This window comes from Cordyceps javanica, chromosome 1 (assembly GCF_051103115.1).
Source record: "Cordyceps javanica chromosome 1, complete sequence".
NCBI classification, from domain to species: domain Eukaryota; kingdom Fungi; phylum Ascomycota; class Sordariomycetes; order Hypocreales; family Cordycipitaceae; genus Cordyceps; species Cordyceps javanica.
In genome coordinates this window covers 8,011,588-8,031,292 of record NC_139295.1, presented here as the reverse complement: position 1 = coordinate 8,031,292, position 19,705 = coordinate 8,011,588, and the positions used below count along the sequence as shown (strand labels likewise).

The 19,705-nt window shown below is 55.2% G+C and overlaps 7 protein-coding genes across 7 annotated transcripts; 2 read left to right on the top strand and 5 right to left on the bottom strand.

The window, feature by feature from the left end:
• Positions 1-1,116: 1,116 nt before the first annotated feature.
• On the top strand, positions 1,117-2,612 carry V2A60_002450 (uncharacterized protein; the record flags this gene model as incomplete). Its single annotated transcript, XM_083253801.1, has 2 exons — positions 1,117-2,520; positions 2,580-2,612. The coding sequence occupies 2 exons, from the start codon at positions 1,117-1,119 to the stop codon at positions 2,610-2,612; spliced, it is 1,437 nt and encodes a 478-aa protein (XP_083109927.1).
• Positions 2,613-5,155: 2,543 nt separating this feature from the next.
• Positions 5,156-6,925, bottom strand: V2A60_002449 (uncharacterized protein; the record flags this gene model as incomplete). Its single annotated transcript, XM_083253800.1, has 1 exon — positions 5,156-6,925. One exon carries the CDS (start codon positions 6,923-6,925, stop codon positions 5,156-5,158), a length of 1,770 nt encoding a protein of 589 aa, XP_083109926.1.
• Positions 6,926-8,586: 1,661 nt separating this feature from the next.
• On the bottom strand, positions 8,587-10,141 carry V2A60_002448 (phosphotransferase family protein; the record flags this gene model as incomplete). Its single annotated transcript, XM_083253799.1, has 2 exons — positions 8,587-9,766; positions 9,837-10,141. The coding sequence occupies 2 exons, from the start codon at positions 10,139-10,141 to the stop codon at positions 8,587-8,589; spliced, it is 1,485 nt and encodes a 494-aa protein (XP_083109925.1).
• A 760-nt stretch (positions 10,142-10,901) lies between these two features.
• On the bottom strand, positions 10,902-11,735 carry V2A60_002447 (uncharacterized protein; the record flags this gene model as incomplete). Its single annotated transcript, XM_083253798.1, has 1 exon — positions 10,902-11,735. One exon carries the CDS (start codon positions 11,733-11,735, stop codon positions 10,902-10,904), a length of 834 nt encoding a protein of 277 aa, XP_083109924.1.
• Positions 11,736-12,147: 412 nt separating this feature from the next.
• V2A60_002446 (MCP1 family protein) lies at positions 12,148-13,244 on the bottom strand (the record flags this gene model as incomplete). The annotated part of the gene is made up of 2 exons (XM_083253797.1): positions 12,148-12,926; positions 12,989-13,244. 2 exons carry the CDS (start codon positions 13,242-13,244, stop codon positions 12,148-12,150), a joined length of 1,035 nt encoding a protein of 344 aa, XP_083109923.1.
• Positions 13,245-13,645: 401 nt separating this feature from the next.
• On the top strand, positions 13,646-14,217 carry V2A60_002445 (C2H2-type zinc finger protein; the record flags this gene model as incomplete). Its single annotated transcript, XM_083253796.1, has 2 exons — positions 13,646-13,654; positions 13,717-14,217. The coding sequence occupies 2 exons, from the start codon at positions 13,646-13,648 to the stop codon at positions 14,215-14,217; spliced, it is 510 nt and encodes a 169-aa protein (XP_083109922.1).
• A 184-nt stretch (positions 14,218-14,401) lies between these two features.
• V2A60_002444 (Zn(II)2Cys6 transcription factor) lies at positions 14,402-17,804 on the bottom strand (the record flags this gene model as incomplete). Its single annotated transcript, XM_083253795.1, has 7 exons — positions 14,402-15,008; positions 15,098-15,786; positions 15,896-16,194; positions 16,271-16,761; positions 16,854-16,975; positions 17,238-17,261; positions 17,715-17,804. 7 exons carry the CDS (start codon positions 17,802-17,804, stop codon positions 14,402-14,404), a joined length of 2,322 nt encoding a protein of 773 aa, XP_083109921.1.
• Between the last annotated feature and the right edge of the window lie 1,901 nt (positions 17,805-19,705).

Below are 19,705 nucleotides of genomic sequence, written 5' to 3'. Positions count from 1 at the left end.
ATAGCTTGAAACAATACAAGATTCACTTTATTTAGGCTCCAAATGACCATCTGGTATCCGCTAGAATGAAACGATGCCGAAAGGACAGTATATTGGGCTGTATTGAAGGAAACCAGAAGCCCTAACAAGCTGTTCACTGGTTATTCCTCGTCGCAGTCGCGTAGTTGGCCAGGACTGGGAATCTACATTCAAGCTCACGCTTCCAAATCGGATCATCCTCGTCCTTATAGTATATATACATTTCTGTGTATTCGTATTGGGTTGCATGTCATATATTGAGCCTATAGAGATACATTTACTACCGAGTATTCGGGACCTTTTTATCACATCCATAGTCGTGCCGCCTTGACCCTGCGGATCGTGTTCCGAGCTTTTTGATATGGGGGTGTCATGGCTACGTAGATACAAATAAAGCCCGCACAAATTAGGTCTTCTGTTACCACGCACGCCATCGTGTAAAAGCCACGTTCACGGTGGTTCTTAGTGAGCGTTCACTCACCAATTCTCTGCGCCTTCGAGATTAACTGATCTGCCGTACCGCGCGAGTCAAACATGCAAGACATGGGAGAGACCATAGGTAAGGGACTCATACAAAATTTCGGTTAGTCTTAATAGAAATTTCTCCGTTAAGGCGTCGTTATAATGAAACATTATAAATATTGTATCACACGTCTGTTCCACGTCCATCTTAACCTCTCCTTACCCAGGAATTAAGCTAGGGGTGGGAACTAAGAGTCAGGCTACGTTCTACTCTAGTGAAAATTATATTGACTTTTCCAACTCATCACTAGTCTATTCCAGCTTCTTTTTACCGATCTTCTTCATTGGTGTTTGACTCCTCCTTCGCCAAAGTAACCAACCCTTCCCGGGTGCAACTCTTGGTACAAGAACTAGCGCCAGGAGATCCCAGGATGGTGCTGATCAGGCGCTGCGTGCCAACGCCGCAAGGTCAAATGCGGCTGTCAGGCACCAAGTTTAGGGCTCGCTGCTTGGCCCAGCCTGCATGATAGGCTGCATGTATGCACACAAGTTCTAATAAACCCCTCCCGGGCGCATTCGAGTTCTGTGACACTGGCTCAGCCGCATACTCGAGACCGGCGGTAGCACAGGTTCGCCATGGACCCCGTCACGGCACTCGGCTTGGTTTCCTCACTTATTACGATTATTGAAACCGGGTGGAAAGCCGTCAAGCTCTTTCGCGACATTCAGCAACATGGCACCTCGATATCGAATGTCGAACGCGATAACCTCGCCAAGCTCATCAGCAGTCACACGGCAGTGCTGTCTGTCTCTATTCGCGACTGCGGCGAGGCAACATCCAAAGAGGACCGCGAGTTCTTGCAAATCTCAGAGGATTGCAGAGCGCTGGCGGTGTCACTTGGGCTGGAGATCCAGAAGCTTCGGGACTCGAAAAAGCCCGCCTGGTTGCTGACGGTCGCAACTGTCATCAAGAGCAGGAAGATTGGCGAAATCGAGTCTCAGCTAAAGAAGAACTCGGCTCTCATCGATTCCATCATAGTGAAGAGGCTGGGCTCGCAGTCTGTTCTTCTGCTGCGTCACAATGACAAGATTGACTCGCAGATGCGGTGCGTGCTGGAAGCCATATCCCGTGGCCATGACACTGTTGACGAGCTGCGCCGGGAGATGAGACATGATATCGAAAAGGTTTCAGATGCCATCATTCAACACCAGCAGCTCACTTCCGTGGAAATGAAAGATCGGTTCGAAGCGCTCAACTTGGAGACGCAGGGGTATATCGCGCACCAGCATCAGACCACCCTGGCAGAGGCGGCGCGTACAGCACAGCTCAAGGCTCTTCTCGACAGCCTTTACTTTCCTGAAATATTTGCTCGTGAGCAGGCTATCAAGGAAGCCGAAGAAATGTCCTGCAGTTTCATCTTTCGGGCCGTAATGACCTCGAACCGTGATGTCGACGAGAGTGGAGAGTCCGCCTTCTCGACGTGGCTGGCCCAGGATGAACCAGTGTTTTGGATGACTGGCAAGGCCGGTACCGGTAAAAGCGTCATCATGAAGTATGCATTTCGCCATGAAGAGACGTCAAAGCGATTATTGCGGTGGGCTACCGAATCTGCCACCGCAGTCTCGGGTGCGCATCTTTCAGATGTCAGCATGAGGGTCGTGGTGCTGCGTCACTTCTTTTGGAAGCCGGGTAGCCACCTCCAGCGTTCGATGCTTGGGCTTGTCCGTTCCTTCCTGTGGCAGCTCCTGGAGCAGCAGGACAGCATCGACACGACGCTTCTGAAGAGCCAGCTACCCTCGCAGCCCGCTGTTCATCACGTCGACGACTGGGTGGTATCGCGGGCTGTAGGGCTCTTCCAACACGCCCTCGCAAGTCTTCCCACAGCTGTCTACATATACATCGTCATCGATGCACTAGATGAGTGCACTGATGATAAGATCGAGGTCCAAAACTTCCTACATTTCTTGGCAAGCTGTCCTAGAGTCAAGCTCTGCCTCTCCAGTCGGCCGGCAGAATTTCCTGTCAAGCTTCCGCGCCTGGTATCCCTCAATTTGGCCGATATTAACCAAAACGCCATACGCGCTACAGCGCGTGCTAGATTGACTTCCTTCTTCGATTTGCGCCGTCGTGAGGCCCTAGAGAGGCAATTTGACACTATACTGAACTGTATTGCGGGGGGATCCCAAGGTGTTTTTCTCTGGGCCGTATTGGTCATAAAGGAAGCGCAGATGAGTTTTGAAGTTGGAGACAGTTTGGAAGAAATTCGACGAATGATTAGGCAAGACACGCCAAAGGACATTGCCGATTTGTTCCAACAGATGATTGACAAAATCCACCCACGCTACATGGATGAGATGAGCCAATATTTCTCCGTCATATCCGTTTGCCAAGAACATATACAGTGGCCGACCTTACTGGACTTATTCTTCATCAATCAGGATGTCTGGACGCGTTTCGAAGCCCAAGATTGGGCGTATTTCAGTAGCGAAGCGTTCATCACCAAGTGTACTACGCTCCGCTCGCGGATAGAAATATGCGCGGCTGGTCTTCTTGAAATCCCATCTTACTCGGTTTGGCCGATGTATCATGCTGCAGAAAACCATTTAGAAGCAGGCCTGGAAGGCTCAAGCCACCCACTGCTACAGTTTGGCCGCAACGTGACATTTGTTCATCGTTCTGTCAAAGATGTACTATTTACCGGTGATGGGGCCAGCTTTATCCAGAGTATAGGGCCTGCTTGGAGACAGCAGGCTCTTTTGAAAATCATCAACTGTTCTTGTGGAGTTCTCGGTATGCTACCCATATTCCCTTGCAGCAGGAATATCGGCGACAGTCTGAGTCTGCTTCTCGGACGAATCGAGAATATGATGCTACAGCTGCAGGCCCTTGGACAAGTACCTGAGAATCTGCTCCCAAGAATATATGCCCTTTGCCAGTCTGTGTCCAACAGACTGATAGCAGCGGGCTATAAAAGTGGCGAGATCCAATTTCCCAATCGCTGGATTCCCTACGATGAATTTCACTCCGTAAGGCTAGAAGCCTTTGGACTTCCGCATTTTGCTGCCTGGATGGGTGCGTCCCAGTACATCGCGCACTGGATCCGCACAGCATCCCCGAGTCGACATTTGCTGACAGAAGTGTTGTGGTACGCGGTGATGGGCACCATGCTTGTTGCCAAGCCCGATGCAATACATACTTTACTGGCAGCGGGTGCCGATCCAAACCAACCCTGCCGTGCGATTGAGCTTGGGATATCGTATAAGCCAAGATATTACATAGGTATCGAGAGATGCCTAAGTGCCTGGGAATTGTTCCTTTCAATGGGGGTTTTGCCGCCAGAACATCAAAGAGCAATTAGCAATAGCTTCGCGACGCATAACGCTCAACTAGGCACAACGGTTCTCCGTATTCAGAGGCGGCGGTTTATATTGAGAAGTGCTAGTTTCCCAACCTTTGTCTTCGAAACATCTCCGGTAGCTTTGCTGTCATTGGCGCATGAATGGCAACCGACCTGGCTTTTAATGCCAGCGGAACTCGAGGACATCGCAAATACCAAAAAGCCAGCCCGCGAGTTGACAAAGCAAGATGCGCTGCGTTTCGTCGAAATCAGAGCTTTCGGGCATTTTAATGAAAGCCGAGCTGAAAAGGCTCATGAAGACGACGAGAATAATGCAGAGGAGGGGGCAAACGCAGCCGTGAACGAGCCAGCGCCGTTGGACCTGAATGCAAAGGCTGGCTCGATTCACTGCGCATCCTCTGACACTTCATCAAAGCCTAATAAAGCTTATGAATTTTCAAAAGGCAAGTTGTATGTCTTTAATAAAGACGAATCGAAAGAATTGATGTCGTTGATGAGGCAATATTTTCCAGACTTTCCAAACCGCAGCATCGAGTATCGCGCCATGCAGAATTTGCAGAAAAGTGAAGAGTTTCTGGCCTTTTTTCGGTCAAGGGCCCCTGTCCAATGCCCTTCCAATCACAAAACAGTACTTCCATCGTGGTTCGGCTCTGATGAATCACAAGGCTGAGGATGGACATGGAGAGATTGGTTTCCCGTATGCTCGTGTGGCGGCTAGCTCAACGCACAACTAGTTAGACGGCGTGCGAGACGGAGCGGTTCGTCGCAGGAGCGAGCCGGCTCCCGCGTGAATAGCTTCTTTATTCATTCTTCGTAAAGGCGAAGCAAACAGCACTTGGACGGTGTACAGCGTTGGCATGTGCGCAGCTCAAAGGGCGCAAACAGCAGATCCAACCATGGACCACACAACCGTCGGTACGGCGTGCTCAGAGCGCGAAACATGAAGCAAGTTGCAAGTGGGTTCAGAAACACTGATTCTGAGCCTTGCAATTGGTTTCAAGAGAGATGATTCTTTCCGATTGCTTGCTTTGGGGAATGAGCATCGAGGTGGACGCACGCTCTGAGCTCATCCTTGGGGCATTGCTGAGCCGGGGTGAGAGCTGCTCGCCGCGCGGCTCATTGGACAACTTGATGACTCTGCTGCCTAGCTGGAGCGTGGTTTTCACGTATGCAGAGTTGCTCATGTCTGATGCATGTCTCATGTCGGTTTCACTTTTCTATCAAGTGAATGCGGGTTTCACCGAATATATTGTTCTATTTACATGTTTATCAAGAACATGCGGGTATCCAAAGATATAAGCTCTAATAACCATCCATCACGTGAAATCGTAAAGTGTAAGACTGTCGCGTCCATTAATCGCCTCCTTCAGGACCAACACGACCTCGTCGTCAAAGCCGACCCAGTTGCGTCGCCCGTCGTCAGAACCGGTACGAGTCGGTGTCCGCGGCGCGCTGCCAGCAGGACTTTGCTCGGCCGATGAGCTGCCCACGGCGTCTTGCCATCGCGGCCGGACGGCGACGCTGCGAGGGGTATATCGACCCTCCAGGTCCCACAGGCGGATCTCGTCGCCCCGCATGCTAACGCTGACGGCTTTCCCGCGCGGGGTAATCTCCGCATCGGATATTCCTGATGTGTGACCCCATAAGCGCACACCGGAGGAAATCGTGAGGGATGTTGCGGTCGCTGTACATAGGTGGAGAACGAGCGTGTTGTCAGGCAGCGTGACCAGGAGGTATGGGTGGCTGTATCGAAGCTTGGCAGGCCCAGTATCATCGTCGACAGTGGCGAAGTCGTAGCTGCTCGGTTGCAGCGGAGAGGAGGAGGGCGAAGAGCGGCTGGAGCCGATTTGCGTAGGTAAGGAGGTGGCGAGGCGAGAGGTTACCGCCCCTGATGGTCTGATATCAAGATCCTGTATGCCGATGGACCAGCCGCCAACAGTATTGAAAGTGTATGCGATAGATGCGACGACGGACGACGCGCTTTTCCGTAAAGAGAGAGATAGCGGGCCTTGGGTGCTGTGTGACTTGAGAGATGTGAGGAGATATGGAGGCGGTAGGGTGACTTGTTCGTCATCGGCATCCTGTGGGGATTGTGAAGCTGCTTCCCGCGCAGCCTCGCCGTCAGTATCGTCGCTGGCATCGGAAACGTTATCAAAGCCATGATTATTAAACGTATAAAGTGCAATAAAGCCGAGTTGTGTGGCTGTCAGCAGGTATGGATATGAATAGGCAATGGAGAGCAGGCGGCCGAGAAAACTCTTTTCTTGGCGACAGAGTAGGACCATGGTGTTTTGGTGGGCGTCGAGACGCCAGATGCCAGAGGTACCATCCTCGAACCCCACGGCGACATCAACTTGGCCCCTACGGAGACGAGCGTCGTCCACAGCCAGGCAGCTCGGCCGTAGTCGTTCTGGGTGATGCGATTCAAGTGGTGCTTGCGCCATGGTCTGTCTCGTCCGGAGGTCCCAGGCGCGCAGGCCTGATACGGCATCTGCGGTGACGGCGATGCCCTCGACGACCTTGATCAGTGTCTGCCATGGCGGTGGCGTCAGAGCGGCGGGCTTCTCCTCCGAGCGGTAGACCTCGACTTGCTCGACAGCGCAGCGACCTCCGGCCCAGTTATGGCGTAGGCGGTACTGCTTTTTCCAGTCGACCGAGTCGACGACTTGCGTGCGGGCAGCGTCCCAGCGCTTGGCCGAGGCGGGCTTTCGCCACGCCCCATGGCCGGCACCGGCGGATACGCTCCCCTCGGCGGAGTGATGCACGCCCGTGGAGCCGCGTGTCGTCTTGAAGCCCGGTATGCGGTGGGCACGCGGCAGGATAAAGCGGCGGTAGTAGTGCGGGCGCCAGAGCTGGGAGTCGGAGGCGATGGCGTGGAAGCGCTTGGAGACGAGGGAGACGTCGAGAAGGGTGCGCTCGCTCATGTATGAGAGAACGCGGACAAGGAGCTCGTCGGAAACTCCAGAGATGAGGTCTCGGGAGGCGGGTGCCGCTGGTGTCGTGGAGAGAGCCGTGCGTTGCCGCTTGGGCGTGCTGTCGGGATCGGCCGCGTCTGACGCCAGCCGTCGTTTGGTGGACGGCGGCATCGCGGGTAGGTAGGCACCGCTGGCACCGCTGGCCTGCAAGAGCAGACGTGTATGTGTGCTTGTCGCGGGAACGAGGCCAGGTGCAAATGATCACATAGGTAGTGGTAGAGGACTGGTAGATGCGGGATGGGACAGGAACGGCCGAGGCGACGGCGTGGTGTCTTTTTGTTCCCCGCGGCGCGAGGAGGAGCTCGGAGAAGCCGCGGGTGATGAGCGGCGATGCCGGACAGAGACAGCGCTGTGCTACAAGTAAGGCTGCAGCTCCTCCCCTGAAGGCTAGAGGGGCATTGACAGCGTGTGTTGGGAACAAAGATACAGTGGGTTGGTCCCCTGTGGCTTGCTTGGGACTCTCTGTGGTTTCCCTGTAGCTCCCCTGAGGCGGCAGCCACACATGCCCTATACACCACCAACGAGCTGCCATTCAACTACCTCAACTGCCACCACCCGCCCTACCTATAGGTCGGTACTTGGTATGTAGGTATGTATCCCCCTCCATGTGCCCCTGTAAAATAACTTCGGCGAGCTTATCTCTTGTGTCTTGAAAACCCCCTTCCATCACTCTCTCTGTCTTTCCCCTCCTTCTCCAGCCAGCGCCTTTTGTCCACAACACTCCTCCCTGCATGCAGATTGACAGAGTGCATGCTCTCCTCCATCAATCAACCCCAGGACTCGCTCACTAGCTAGGTCGTCCTTCACCCGCTCCCTTTGCTCCGGCGTCCGGTAATATCCTCTCCGTTATGTCTCGTGCTGTCTCTTCACTCTACGACACGATACGACGTGAACTAGCGGCAATTCAGACGAACAGCCCGCAGAAACACAAAACATGCCCTGTATGGCATGTCCTCGACCCCATCCCTTTGTCCATCAATCAACCTGCGTGTGATGGATCACTAAACTCGAGAAACCGACAAAAGAAAACATGACGCCACAACCGCTCGGTCCCCATACTAGACACCCAGCCGTTGGGCTACTTGCTTTGCTTTTTTCGGTTCACCAGAGACACTAATTCATGTAGTCCTCGCGCGCGCTCGCTTTGATTCGACTTCTTTTGTCCGCAAAGTAACCTCCGGCTGGCTGACGGACCAGTGACGGTGTGCTTCGCTGCCAAACGGAGCAACGCCGGCCCCTCCTTCATTTCCACCTCAAATACCGTAACAGGCCAGGGGCGCGTACGCAGACAGGCAGATCACGGTCCAAGGTCCGGCTCCTTTGTTTGCTTCTGCCAGTCGGTCATGTTTCCAGCCGGACAAGCATCGGCTGAGCAAAAATCGACATGTCAGCACATGCACAAACTCTGACATCGGCGACCTACCGCATGGTTACCGTCTCTCCACGTCCTTCTCCATGCCGCTCTCACTATCTGACTGCCTCTCTTGCGCAAGACGTGAAATAAGAGACTCAAAGCTGGATTGTAATCTAATCCCACCACGTCTCCACCAATTCCGCCTGTGGGTGCGGATTGATTGACCGTCACCGGGGGCGGGCCGCGACAGGCGGAGCCGCTCACTGGGGCCGATTTCGTGGTCTAGACTTGAGTGACGGAAATGATGACCACTGCAACTCCTTGCACAACCCGCGATGGACCAGTCGAGACGCATCGTTCGGATAGCGTCGAGCCGCCATCCTTTCAAAAGTCAATACATGTACAAGATTTTTATGAATTACGTCTGCATGGCAGCCTCGATCCATCGCCATAGTTTCACGCTCGTCACAAAATGCCTGTTCAGCTCTGCCATGACGGTCAACTTCCTTGCCACCGCGCGACGATCGTTTTTATTGCCCAAGTATCCAAGTCTGCTCGCTTCATGCTCTTTCAACTCCGACGTGGTGAAGTCGTCGGTGCGAAGCTCTTTGAGGAGTTCTTGGTTCCTTTTATCCGCGGCCAGTCGGTTGAACAGCGTAGTAATATCACCATCGTCGACTGTTACCTTGTAGACGATGCTATAGAGAGCTTTGAATAATTCCAAGTCATTTTTTGAAACCAAACGAACAAGCCGCGAGTAATACCACCTCATGCTGGCTCGCTCCCAGGAGTCTGACGGTAGTAAATGCTCTGCGTCGAAAGCTTGACGAAAAGCGATGATTAACGGCTGCGGAGGGAGAGTCTGGATGCGGGGTGTGGTCAACAACTCGCTCAGAGGTCCAGTTGATGCCGAACTCCAGTCTATGAGGCACGTAACGTTGAAATCGGCATCCACAAAGATGTTGCCACTGTGAAGGTCTGGGTGAGACAGCGTATACGAGCCATCTACTGCGGACAGGCGAGGAATCATCTGCCTCAAGATCTGGCCGGCGAGGCAAAAGTGAAGAATATTGTTGCTACTTTCAATTTTGGCACCGACCTCGACATAGTCGTTCCAGCGTTCAACAGCGGCCGTGTAGCTCGGCCATGTAGGATACTCTGCTTCTTCTGGAATGGGCGCGAAAAATGTATGCGGCGTGAGTGGCAGCTCTTTGGCGTGGGCTATGAGGGCAGATGTAAGAGCCTCCAAATACTGACCTTCGTGCAGAAAAGGGCCCCGTTGCACTGCACCGTCGGTGAGAGAGTCTCGATGTTGCCAGACGAGTGCCGGCGTAAGGCACTCGCCAACCAAGACGTTGCCGTCAGGCTCCTCGAACAAGGAGCCAATCTTTTCGAAGCGAAGAGCCGACAGATGCCTCATGAAACCCCCTAGCTGCCGCATCACCTTGATTTTTGCCGCGTCTGGCAGAGGCAGAAGCGGGACTCGCTGCGGGTATCCTGACATTCGAACAGACACCCATTCATAATCTGACAGTGGGCGGCCAGTTGCTTTACTCATGAGAATGTATGGAATTCCAATGGGATTATCACATGATGCACTGTCGGTAAGATGACAAAATAATTAGCACACACTACCAACGTGGTTGCTCGGGACGGTTCGTGCCAAACCTAAAGGAGAACACCTCTGGGACCGGAACCGCAGTTTGCTTGCCGAGAAGCTTGAGCGTTGCCACTTCGCTGAGAAGCATCTTGCTCGCAGAATTGTCCGACACGGTGGAATCGATCCCGGTACGTGGCGATCGAAAAACCCAGTCCAGGCCGTCGTCAAACGAGACGAAGATGACCCAGTTCATGCTGCCTGTCTTGGGTGCGGCGGTCCTATCGCACGTGCACCTTTGACCTCGCAGCTCTCCTGCGAGTGCTAGAAGCGCGGCGAGATTGAATGTCGCATGGCGGAATGCCTTGTCCGACATTGCATGATACGCGAATGGGCAGAGTGGCGGCGAGGGATGTGTTGGTAGACCGGTCCAATCGTCCGCCGCCAGCAGAGGTACTCACGAGCCGAGGGCGCGGTACGCAGGAATCGTTACCGTTCGCTCGAGCAAACAAGCGTACGAGGGTTTGATATCATGCAGAGTAATTGTTTCACGAAGATTAAGTGGCAGTGGATAAGTGAGCGTGATTTCTGTCCAGGCAGCCAATCCGCCAGCCGCCATTCACAGTGCGACGACTAATACTGTAGCTACCCTATATATTCTTCAGCATGTTTCGTTCAAGCATCACCAACGCTCTCAAAGAAGACTCTCCAAGCAATGCTTCAAGTTGTACAGTACTTGAAAAAAAAACTCATAGTTGCGGATATACTTTGATTGTCTCTGAGAGGGTGGTATTCAATGGTTGTGATATTGCACTTTCTAACGCATTCATTGGCACTGGCGACAGGCCCTGTACTGATAGAGACTGCTCCTGGGGACACATTTGTCAATAGCTAGCGGCAAACAAATTAAAATGAATTGCTTTATGCGAAAGGTAGCATGAGATGGATGAAACAAAATCAAAGAGAACCAAGAGTAGAACCGTAGCCATTATTCAACATACTCTTGCCATGAACCACTTTCAGTGCGCAACTCCGGCAACTTGGAGTAAAGCCCCATCACAACGCAACAGCCCTACCCCTTGTCCGCAAATGTTTATGTATTGTGTTACTACCAGAAACAGTGTCCAGGCACCTCATCATTCTTCGATAACCTGTACGCCGCCGCGGTAACTGGGGTCCTCGAGGTTGCTCTCGAGAGCGGCCATCTCGTCCTCCAGCTCCTGGGGCGAACAGTCGCGCTTCGCCACCTCAAAGTCCACCAGGACAACATCGTGCCCGTCCCGCACCAGAAAATTGTGCTTGTTGATGTCGTCCATCTTGATGCCGAGCACGTGCAGCCGGCCCAGGGCCTGGCGGCACCCGTCCGCGTCGGCCGGCCCCGCGGCGCGCGCGCCCTCCAGCCACTCGGTGACGAAGCCCACCACGCGCCCGCCCTCGCCCTCGCTGAGGTGGCCGAGGAACGCGGGGCCGACGCCGCTGCCGCTCAGCCACCGGTACGCTGCCGTCTCCGTCTCCATGTGGGGGATCTCCCAGGGCCAGACGGCGAGCTTGACGAGCACGGGCCTGCCGCCGTTGACTCCCGGGTGCGTGGAGATGTGCACTCGCTGCCTGTATCGATCTTGTCGCACAAAGTCGAGCTCGTTGAGCGTGACGGGATGCCAGAGATTCTGCACACCGTCCAACTGCACCTGCTCCGTCTTGACGAAAGCGGCTCTCCCCGTCTCGGGGCTCATGGCTATGTGGCCGCTGTTCCAGTCCCCGGGCGGAAACGGAGGGAGAGCTTCGCTGACCAGGATGGGCTCAAAAGTGCGGTCGTCCTCGAACCCGCGAAAGGCGCCCGGTGCCGTCGTCACGTACTTTACGCATCGACCATCGACGGCAAAGCGATAGTCGCTGTCGCAAGTATCCTCTTCATCAACAAGACAGGCCAGAAGCCGCACATTGGTATTCTTTGGCTCAAGTGTGCCCATTACGAAAAAGTCCTTGTAGAGATGACGGAGAAAGCTGCGATAGCGCAAAGCTGCGCGGATGTTGGTCCGAAGACAGAGTCACAGTCGGAGGGTCCCTCTGTGCACTGTGATTGGTTGCAAACGAAGTCTTCCAGCCACTCATTGTAGGTTCTTAGGCGCCGTCGTACAAATGAATATAACCCCACGTCGAAGGGAAGACACAAAGATCTATCACGCGGACAAAGTATAATGCGGCACAACATAGTATCTTACACCAAGTATGAGACTCCATATAACCGCGGGTATACCTGCGGGTGTAATGGTCAAGACATATAGCCTGGGCATGATAAAGACACACCAAATCTATGAAAAGAAACGCCGCCGGTGTATAAGTCGTCGCCTAACTCCAGAAATGCAGCTACAGTCTATTGTTTCACAACCCAACCCTCGAAAACATGTCATCATACACTTTGCCTACCCACCCATCCTGCAGTCCTCCTCTCGCCACAACTGCGATACCGCCGACCGCCCACGCCGCCGCCGCAAAAAGCACCGCGCCGTGCACCGACAGCCACCGGCTGCGCCTCTGCCTCTTTGTCTTCTTGTCAACCACCACCGCGCTGCTCAGCCATCCGCGCGTGGACGGCGCGTACCCCCACCACTTGGCCATGCCCCAGACCATGTGCCCCATGCCGGCGACGATCAGGCCCGTGTATGCCACACCCGCAACGACCGGATGTCGCGCGAAGCCGTGCGCCACGTACGCGAGCCCAATGTTGGAGCTGTCGCCCTCGACGGCGAGGGGCAGCACGCGGTTCATGAAGGCGTGCGCGGCGTAGAACACGGAGAAGGCGTACCCCGAAGCCGAGATGTAGCTCAGCGGCGGCCACAGGGACATGGCGGCGGCGCCCCTGCGTTCCGTCTGCGACCGGTGCAGCGCGTACATGGCCGGCGTGGCGCCCCCGTAGCGGCGCATGTTCTCGCGGCGCCGCAGCAGGCGCAGGCCGATGCCCGCACCGACGTGCGCGAGCACGGGCAGGGTGACGAGAAGAGACTCAGTGAGAGCAGTCTGGTAGATTTCACGCGTCATGAGGAGATAGGTTTCGGAGGAAGGCACGGAGCGCTGAACGGCGGGGATGAGGGAGACGTTGGCGAGGTGGAGGGAGGTGAAGATGGACATGGCGTAGCTAGAGTACCGCTGGATCCGTGAGACTGGGGAATTCTCGTTAGTACATGGCATGCCAATAGAACAGACAGAGGGAACGGGGTTGTACGGTAAAAGATGGTGCCGTGACCGCCGTGGGTTCTGAGACCGGGCGCTGTCGTGGTGCTCTTGAGCGACGCCGAGTCGGCCGACGCCGCCATTATGGTGTCTGAGCCGTCCGAGTCTGCGCCATCTTTGAGGCGCTTGTCCTCGGAGGGCGTGGGCGAGTCGATGGGGGACGGGTCGAGCTCGAGCAGCGAGATGATGGTCTGCTGTGACGCGCGGTGGTTGAGCGACTGTCTGTTGCTGCTGCTTGAGCCTTCCATGCTGGTCAGAATCGGCGCGTCGCCGTGCGCAATCTTGGAAACTGCTCTCCTGCGCGCGGTCTTTGAATGCGTGTAGTTTTCACAGAGTCGAATATTTGTTCAGTGGAAATGCTGCCGCGGAGGATCCCCATCCCCAGTCGTCGCGCGGGCGTCTCAACGCCTTGACTGTGGGGAGAGCCTCACCAAAAAAGCACCAGGGGACCTGAGGCTAGCGTCAGCATTAATTCTAGCCCTGTCAGTGGGTGCTCACGGAACAATAGCCCCGCCACGAAGCTCCGCTCCACTGAGCCGCGCGTGGCGCTTCCGCGTCTCGCCAGGCAAACTTGCTTGCAAACACCGCCAGGTTCCTCAACACTACATACTAGCAACAACAACACATACACACACACAACTCGCAAAATATGCCTCCGGTTCGCTCTTACACCCCCGTAGTATACTACAAAGAACGATCAATACTGACTGACTGTGATAGCGCCATCAAACGCTCCCGCCCGCCGCCACTTCCTCGGCGCGCGAAGCCCAAAAGTCCTTCTACTGTTCCCTCTGCGCCAAAGGTTATGCGCGCATGAACGACTACGAGGCGCATCTCGGCAGCTACGACCACGCGCACAAGCAGCGAATGAAGGACATGAAAGCCATGGTCCGCGACCCTGGCGCTGGCGCGCGCGCACGCAAGGCCGAGGCCAAGGCCGACGGCCTCGTCAGCATCAAAATCCCCGAGGGGGGCGGCGGCGGCGGGTCGTCCACCGGGGGCGGAGGGTTCAAGAAGGGCGGGTTCAAAAAGACTGGCTTCAAGAGCACAATGACGCCCGCAGAGGGCCAGCCGCAGCAGGACGCGGCGATGGTGGCGGCTCCCGTCCAGCCCGAGGCGGTGGTCATGACGAAAGCACCGCTCGGGACGACGACACTCGGCGAGAGCGACACCGAGGACGAAGGCTACGAAGTGTACGATCCGAGATATCCGACCGACTGAAAGTCTATTCACAAGATGAAGTGAAGCACGCACGAAACAATGTTGCATTCCAAAATCCAACGAGAGAGAGAGATAAAACTACCGGCAAACAACATAAAACATACTTTTTTTGGTATCAGACAGCGGCATCATTATCATTACACAAGGGAAGTTTTTCTTGGCACAAGAAAACAGCCCCTAAACCTTACATGGATCCAGTATGATGGTGTCCGTGCACCGGATTACTTGCTGCTCCCACCTGTCCAGCGTGCTGCTGGTGCGGCTGTTGATGCTGTTGCACGTGCGCTGCTCCCGACTGCAGCCAGCGGTACGAATCAATGTGCGACAGGTCCTCCTCCAGCAAGCCCATCATGTTGCGGTTGTTGACGAACCAGTCGGCGATCTGCGCGACCTGCGGGTTGTGCGGCACGGACCCTCCAGCGGCTGCTGCCGCCGCCGCCGCCTGCCCGCCCGCACCGTCGTGCGCGCCGGTCATTGCCTGGTCCTCTATGGGCATGAGGCCGAGCTGGCTGAGGTACATTTCGAACTCGTCCCCGATGGGGACAACGCCGTGGGCCCCGCCGTTCTCCTGCTGATGCTGCTGCGACGACTTGGCCTCGACGTACAGGGTCAGCACGTCGTACATGACCTGGCACAGTCGGTACAGCTTCTCTACCGCCTCGGACGAGTCGCGCGCCAGGGCCAGCGACGCGACGAATTCCCTGAGAATCTTGAGGTCGTCGGCCGACGACGTCTCGATAACATAGCAGAAGAGCACGAAGAATGGCGCAAACGGGGTGAGCAGGAGGTTCCTATAAAACGTTGTTAGCCGAAAAATCAAAAACTAAAGAACAAGAAACAAGAAACATAAAAATCAAGTGTCAAGCTGTGGTCCTCGTACCAGTGAACGTATATCGTCTTGACAAAGCTACCCAGATCGATCAAGCGGGCGCAGTCTTGGTGCGCGCTCATGGCCCTCCGCGCCGCCTCCAAGCACTCGTCGCAGAAGCGGCTCACGGAGCGGTCGGGGGCCGGGATGACGCGGTAGATGAGAGTCTGGGTGACGTAGTACTGGACCTCGTCGCCGCGGATGAAGACGTCGACGACGTCGGAGATGTTCATCTGCTTGATGTAGGAGTAGGCGTTGCTGCGGGCGCGGTCGCCGCGGACGCCGAGGCGGCGGCACTCGTCGGCGAGGGCGCGGGCGCGGCGGACGAGCTCGTCCTGGGGGCAGTGCAGGGCGGCCGGGCTGTAGAGCTGCTCGTAGATGAGGCTCTGCAGGCCCGAGATCTCGACCCACATGGTGGGCACCGTGTCGGCGCCGCCGCTGTCGAGCAGGTCAAACTCGAAGACGCGGGGGATGTCAATGTCGCACTCGTGGATGACGGAGGCGCGGCCCAGGCGCAGGCCGAGCCCCTTGTCGAGCGTGTACGTGTGCCAGAAGAGGATGCGCTTGATGCGCGCCGTCTCGGGCGGGTCGTGCGCCAGGCTGTCCTGCCGGTGGAAGCCGCCCGTGAGGCACAGCTGCGCGCCGGCCGAGGCAAAGTGCCAGGCGACGGTCGGGCGGGAGACGTCGACGGCGTACAGGCTCTGCAAGAAAGGAGGGGAGGACGTGTTTTAGCATGAAATTTGGCGTTCGAAACGGGATCAGGTAGGGTAGGTACGCGGGGGGTGGTGTGGTGGGAGGGGATATGCTTACACCGAGGAGTAGGGCCTGGACATTGTCGATTTTGGCGGATAAGAGCATGGGCAAGTTGGCGAGGGTGGTTTCGAGATTGGCGCGGCATAATTGGAAATGTCGGTTGTATTCTTCCCTCACGTCGGGGTCGGACGAGAGGGAGTGCTGTTCTAGGAACAGGTTGTACAACAGAGCGCTGACGACGGCAAAGGTAGCGTCAGATACGTCTTCTGTGGGAAAGTACACTGCTCGACATAGCGTGGTGATGTCGGTGACGCCGACCAAGTCGCACATGATGGTGAAGAGTGTCACAGGCGAAGCTGCCACCGTCAGCACACCGAAACACGCTGGCCGATATATATAACCACAAGCCGATGGGGGTAGACGGTCACGTACCTTTATTCTTCTTGAGAAGCTCCACGACGAGCGCCATGGGCGGCAGCGGCAGCTTGGAGACGCCGCCCGGGGGCACGGCGCGCTGGAGCGGAAAGCGGGGCCGGTGCTCGGGCCGGCTGCGCTGCATCTCGACGAGCTGGCCGAGGTTGGCGAGGGCGGCCTCCATCTTGGGGTTGTGTGTGGAGCGGAGGGCGGTGCGCTTGACGGCGCGCTCGAGGAACTCGCTGGCAAAGGCCGTGTGCACCGTCAGGCCCGAGTCGCCGCCGAACGCGGCGTCCTCCTCGCTGCTGTCAAAGTCGGCGGTGGACTCGCAGGTCGGGCCGCTGCTGCCCGTCTGCGGCGTCGAGATGATGCGGCTGGCGGCGTCGCTGGCCGCACCACCACCACCACCGCCGGCGCCGGTGCCGGCGCCGCCTCCAGAGGTGGAGAGGTTCCGGAGCAGCGTCTCGATGCTCCCGAGACGGGACTCGATCTGGTCAATCTTGCGCTCACTGCCGATGTCCGGTTAGCTTGAGAAGTGGCGGCCTTGCGTCGTGCATGGATGGACCCGAGGTCACAAATGGCACATGCATCGGCGACATACTATTGAGAGGAAATGAGAACACGTTGACGGGGTTCCTTGGGGCGCTGACCGGCACCGGTGGAAGTACACGGTCGCTTGGCCGTTCTACAGTTGGAGCAAGGCCAGTCCTTGTCACAGCGAATCTAGGAGCGGTGTTAGTTGGTGGATATCTTGGGGACGATGGAAATGGTGTGGGATTCTCTTGGCATCGAGATGGGATCAAGACAAAAAGGGACAACTGCGGCGCCAACCTCGTTACAAGAGCCGCAATCGGCGGAACCACCAATCATGGCAACGGGGCTTTGATGAGCGTGTCTGAGACACGATGGTGTACAGACGGCGGGCGCAAGAAGGGAAAATGAATGGACAAATAAGGGGCTAGATATGAGAAGGCGCGCAACGTACCTTGCGGAGACGGCACTGATCGCACTATGAGCAGGAAATGAGCAGGTTAGCAAAAAAACTGGATTTGTCAAAGTAGCTCTTTTATACGCAGGTGAGTGAGGGAAATAACAGGGACTCTCGACGATCACAGCCTTGCGCAAATGGCAACGCCAGGCAGGCACACTACGATCGATCAAGGTGATTCTAGTGCGGTATTTTCTTTTGGCACATGTAAGGGAGAGAAGAGGGATTTTGTTTTCTTGGTTCCTTTGAGTTTAGGAAGGTGACGCCAAAAGTGAAGCTACGTCGATGCACTCGGGGGTGTCGATGAGATGAGGCTGACATATGGGACGGGAAGTAGCAGCAACGAGAGGGTGTGCGGAGAAGAAAGAAAAGGAGGGGTGTAGGGTTAACGTAGAAATAAGAAAGACGGGTGTATTAATAAAAAAAGGGACGGATGTGAGAAAATATAAATATGACCGGGGGGCTGCATCATACCGCTCGACGGCCAGAGGCATCTTCGGCAGCGTTGGCGGCAGCGGGGCCGACCATGAGGACTTGAGGCTGCTCCGGTGTGTTTTGCTGCATGGTCCAAGGAGGGGGCTTGCGGACTGATTGAGCGAAAAAAAAAGGGCCAGTATAGGCAGGTAAAAAAAGCGATGACGCCAAATAAAAAAAAAAGCAAGACGGGATGCAACAAAGGCCCTGTTTTTAAGGTATCGCACTAGACTGTGCACACGAGGCGGGTTGCAAGCCGTGGTTGTGTAATTCAGACGAAAGAGCCGGGCCACGATTCGACGGCATAACTAGGCTTTTGACGGGATGGCGTAAAGGCGCCAGCTTGAAGGGAAAAAAAAAGAAGAGAAGAAAGAGGGAAAGAGAAAAAAGAAACGAAAGATGTTTGTCGGACTGGGATGAATGCAACTAGCCCAAGCCAGCACGCATAATAAAGGACCGGGGATTGTGCGAAGAAGCCGTTTTGGGAGGTGGTGGTGGTGTTGGCGATTGAGTGAACCGAGTGAACCGAGTGAACTGAGCTGCGTGAGTTGAGTTGAGTGGTGGCACGAGGATGAACGATGAGATGGAGTTTACGGAAAGAGGTTTCCGAGAGAGGTTCTGTAGGAAGAAACGAGGTGAAGAGGGTTTAAAAATAGAAAAGATAAAAAAAAAACAAAAATATACGGAGTAGTATATTGAGATGTAGGAGGGGAGAGGAGGGGAGGAGAGCGCCGAATCACGGAGCCGGTGCGATGCGGAGAGAGAGAGAACCGTTGAGGTGTGGCTCGTTGGTAGTGGCTGAGACTAGCGTGGCTGAGTTTCGTGGGTAAGTAGGAGAAGCAAAGGTTAGGAGAAGGGTACCAGTAGGAGAAGGGTATCCGTAGAACTGCAGGAGAAGAGTAGGAGGACAAGGGTAAGAGGAGAGGAGGGGGGAGGGGGAGAAGAGGTCTCGGAATTGGATGTGCCGATATCAAGGAAATTGGTGGATGTTGTGTTGGTCCAAGCCCAACGTCAATAACTGAAGAAAAAAAAAATTGGCCGCCGTCGTTGGTTTTTTTTTTCTCACTGCAGGTCGTCGTCGGCGAGACAGAAAAGGCAGAGAGAAGCTAGAAGCAGCGGGAAGGGAAAGGGTAGCAGAAGCAGCAACAGCAGCAGCAGCAACAGCAGACTGGGTGGCCAATATACGGTACAGCCGGAGACCGCGGGGCCCGCGGGGGCCGAGACTCTGTGTGGAAGCCAGATAGGGTTTGACAGGGTTGACATGGGGGGGCCTGATGTGTCTGGCGGGTGTCTGGAGTATCTGCATAGTACGGAGTACATAGTACAAACTGCATAGTACTAAATTACTAACAAACCATGTGTGGGCGGTTGATTATTCACCCATGCATCAACCAACTACTGATAGTCTACTGAGTACTGGGTATAGATGCCCCATGCATCTTGCGGTGGGACGGTACACAACCAAACAACGGATAGCTTATCGGCGAGCTCAAACAGGAAACGATGCCAGTAGTAATTTTGGGTCGACAAAGAAGGAAAACTTGGCGCAGAAGAAGAAAAGACGACGAGGAGGACGGCGGGCGGGATGCGGTCGACCTAGTCTCACCAAGTAATTGTATCGGCTGGCATATCAAGACCGCTTGCAATTTATTCTGATCCAGATCCGAGCACAATCATCGTCATGATCCTGGAGATGCGACTACAAGGACCGCGGTCAACCCAGACACGGCACATCGCAGACCCGCGATGCCCTCCACGACGTGAATGCCATCAACTTCCATACCGAATATCATCAAGACTTGTACGACGGAGAATTTCGTTACTTATAAGCAAAAAAGAAAAAAATTAGAAATAAAAAAAATCTATACATCTAAAGAGAAGCCGGCAGCGCTGCATAACCCCCACCACCCCCACCTAGGCCCTTGGTGGTCGACAATCGCACCCAGATGCAGGCAATCTCATGATCCCTCATCATCATCATCATCAGCTCC